Source organism: Myotis davidii, unplaced genomic scaffold (assembly GCF_000327345.1).
Source record: "Myotis davidii unplaced genomic scaffold, ASM32734v1 scaffold741, whole genome shotgun sequence".
In the NCBI taxonomy this organism is placed as follows: domain Eukaryota; kingdom Metazoa; phylum Chordata; class Mammalia; order Chiroptera; family Vespertilionidae; genus Myotis; species Myotis davidii.
Genome location: NW_006291250.1, coordinates 464470 through 467182, shown reverse-complemented (window position 1 = coordinate 467182; position 2713 = coordinate 464470). Strand labels below are relative to the sequence as shown.

The 2713-nt window shown below is 49.9% G+C and overlaps 1 protein-coding gene across 1 annotated transcript; it reads left to right on the top strand.

The window, feature by feature from the left end:
- The first annotated feature begins 1190 nt into the window (after nucleotides 1-1190).
- Nucleotides 1191-2241, top strand: IGFL4 (IGF like family member 4). The gene is made up of 4 exons (XM_015564402.1): nucleotides 1191-1243; nucleotides 1573-1623; nucleotides 1728-1987; nucleotides 2106-2241. The coding sequence occupies exons 1-4, from the start codon at nucleotides 1225-1227 to the stop codon at nucleotides 2190-2192; spliced, it is 417 nt and encodes a 138-aa protein (XP_015419888.1). The 5' UTR covers nucleotides 1191-1224; the 3' UTR covers nucleotides 2193-2241.
- The last annotated feature ends 472 nt before the right edge of the window (nucleotides 2242-2713 follow it).

Below are 2713 nucleotides of genomic sequence, written 5' to 3'. Positions count from 1 at the left end.
ATCAGCTGTGCCTCTGGCTCCACAGGAGCTTCTGTGGGATTTCTATGTCGACTATTTGATTACACAGACATGAAGTCCTCTAGGAATAGCTTATGGTTTTGCTTCGAAGTCAGTTGTGCTGTTTATCGGGGGCTTTCTATTTTAGTCAGGAATTCCTTGCCTGTAGGTTGAGAATTACGAATGAAGCACTAAGCTCATTCATTTAGGAAAGAGGAGCAGAGTTCCCCCAGGGCTGTGCCCCCAGCAGCTGTGCTGTGTAAATGGGAGGTGAGTCTCCACAGGTGGGACTCCTGACAGGTGCGTGGGGAAGAGGACACATTAAGGAAACCTGCCAATGTATATACCAACCCACACAGACACCTGCCAAATTAAGAGAGGAGGGCTAATACATGTAAATGCATGGACCTCTCATACTAAAGTACTGCACATACACTTAATAAGAGGAGGGAGTCCCTCCACTAACCATGAGCTTTACCAGGTCTGAAAGTCTCTGCCTCCTCTCTTTCACCTTCCCAACCTATTCACTGTGACATGGCAGGAGGTGGGGGGTGGGGGGCAGCAGAGACAGAGGGGCCATGGAATAACTCACTTATTATCTTGTGGCAACAACAGTGATGGTGACAATACAATAACAGTGAGAATCATGGATGGAGCCTTTCTTTGGACCAGGCACTCTACAAGGTGCCCTTTCAGTCGGTTTTATGAATCCCAGAGGGTCTATCGTACGTCTATCAGTTCCTTTTTTATTCTCCCTACCTGCAGGCCCTGCTCTTCTTCTAGATCATGCTGAAACTTCATAATTTCCCCTAAAAAACTCAGAAGAATTATAGATAGTGCGGGTTTGGAGGTGGATTATGTGCCAGTATGTGGGAAGTCTAGGACAAGCCAGCATTTGGTGGGTGACGTGCCAACAAGTCTTTGCTAACTGGGTTTCCCTGGAGCCATGTTCAAATAAAAACACAACACAACTTGGAAAGGTTCCTAAGTAGTATTCACCCTGAGGCTTTGAGATATCTGGGAAGATGGAAATCACTTGGAACTTGTTCAGGAACAATTTATTAAAATGTTAATGTGTTTTTTTCTTTCATGCAACTATGACTCTTCATGCACCTCTCTTTCTGGCAGCCCTGTCCTTCTCTTGTCTATAGAAGTCACAGTCTACGGTCCCACACCCAGTTGTCCTGCTGCTCTACCATCAACTACTCTGGAGGGTCATCAAGAACCATGTTGTCCAGAATCTTTGGTAAGAGGACACCAAGTCTAGCATATGTGTTATCACACCCATACTGTACCTCTGAACCTCACACTTAATTCGCTCTCCTACTCTATTATTGGCTTCCCACCCCCTAAACCCGCCCCCTGTAACATGTCTGACTGCATTACAATCTCTCCCCCAACCTGCAAATTTCAGAATCTTAGCTCTTCCTAGAGCCCTCCCTTCCACCCAGAGTCCGTCTCAAAATCCACTGTGAGCTGTTAGCAATGAAAGAAGCTCATTGGCATCATCTTGGGCCCAATGACAGCAACCAGGCTACTCTCCAGCATTATTCTCATTCCCCTTCTGCTTCTCAGCTGCCGTCTTCATTTTTGAACTCCTGTTCTCAGACTCAGAAGGACTCACAGGTGAGAAAGGTGGAAGGAGGAGGGAGGAGGTGGCACTTTAAGTGGGAGGAGGCTTCCAAGGTCTAAGACCCATCCTGGAGCCCATTCTGCTCTGGCTTGTTCAGATACTGGTCTGTGGATGTGCCATCCAGCACCCAAGTGCGGGGATGAGATCTACAACCCCTTGGAGCAGTGCTGTGATGAGGGCACCGTCCTGTCCCTGAACCACACCCGCCTCTGTGGCCACAGCTGCACCTTCTGGCCCTGCTTCCAGCACTGCTGCCTTGAGTCCTGGGGCTCTCAGAATCGGGCCACTGTCAGGTTTAAGGTCCCAGGCACAAAGTCCAACTGCATTGCCGCCCCACTCAGCAGGATCTGTGGCCAGGTAAGAGTCCAGTTCTGGCTGTGGGCAGGGCAGGGGGTGGCATTTGTTGCATCAGTCTCTGCTGAGCTTCCCATCACCCATGTCTCTCTCTGGTTCTCTCTCATCTCTCTCTCTAAAGGAATACTTGCCCAGCAAGCCCTCTACCAGAACTGAATTTATCTGGACCATCCTGAGGGGCATAGACACAGGACACTCAAGACTGTAATATTTGCGGGTCAGCAGTCCTATGATAAACTATAAGGTCTTTAATCCTGGCCTGATAGCTCAGCTGGTTAGAGCATCATCCTGATACACCAAGGTTGTGGGTTCAATCTCCAGTCAGGGCACATGCCAGAAACAATGTATAAATAACTGGAATCCTATATAATAAAAGGATAATATGCAAATTGACCCTAATGGTAGAACCAGGAAGGACCGAGCTTTTCCAGTCACTATGAGATGCACTGACCGCCTCTCGGTCCCTTTCCCTGGCCAGTAGGCTCCAATCACCTGATGGTAAAAGGGGAACCGGGGGTGGGTGGCAAGGACACGGGCAGCACCAGGCCAAGGCCCCACCCCACTGTTCATGGTCACCCCACACATAGAAAGCAACCCGCAGTGGGGGTGGGGCCGGGAAGTGGGCAGGAACAGCCGACCTCTTGGTCCCTTCCCTCGGCCATCAGGCTCCAATTGCCAGATGGTGAACGGGGAACTGGGCGTGGGTAGTGGGGGGGACAGGGCTGGGGA

Excerpts from the sequence above, each read along its gene's own strand:
- IGFL4 (XM_015564402.1), top strand. Across the intron at positions 1,624-1,727 it reads AGACTCAGAAGGACTCACAG|ATACTGGTCTGTGGATGTGC; the intron begins GTGAGAAAGGTG and ends TGGCTTGTTCAG. Across the intron at positions 1,988-2,105 it reads TCAGCAGGATCTGTGGCCAG|GAATACTTGCCCAGCAAGCC; the intron begins GTAAGAGTCCAG and ends CTCTCTCTAAAG.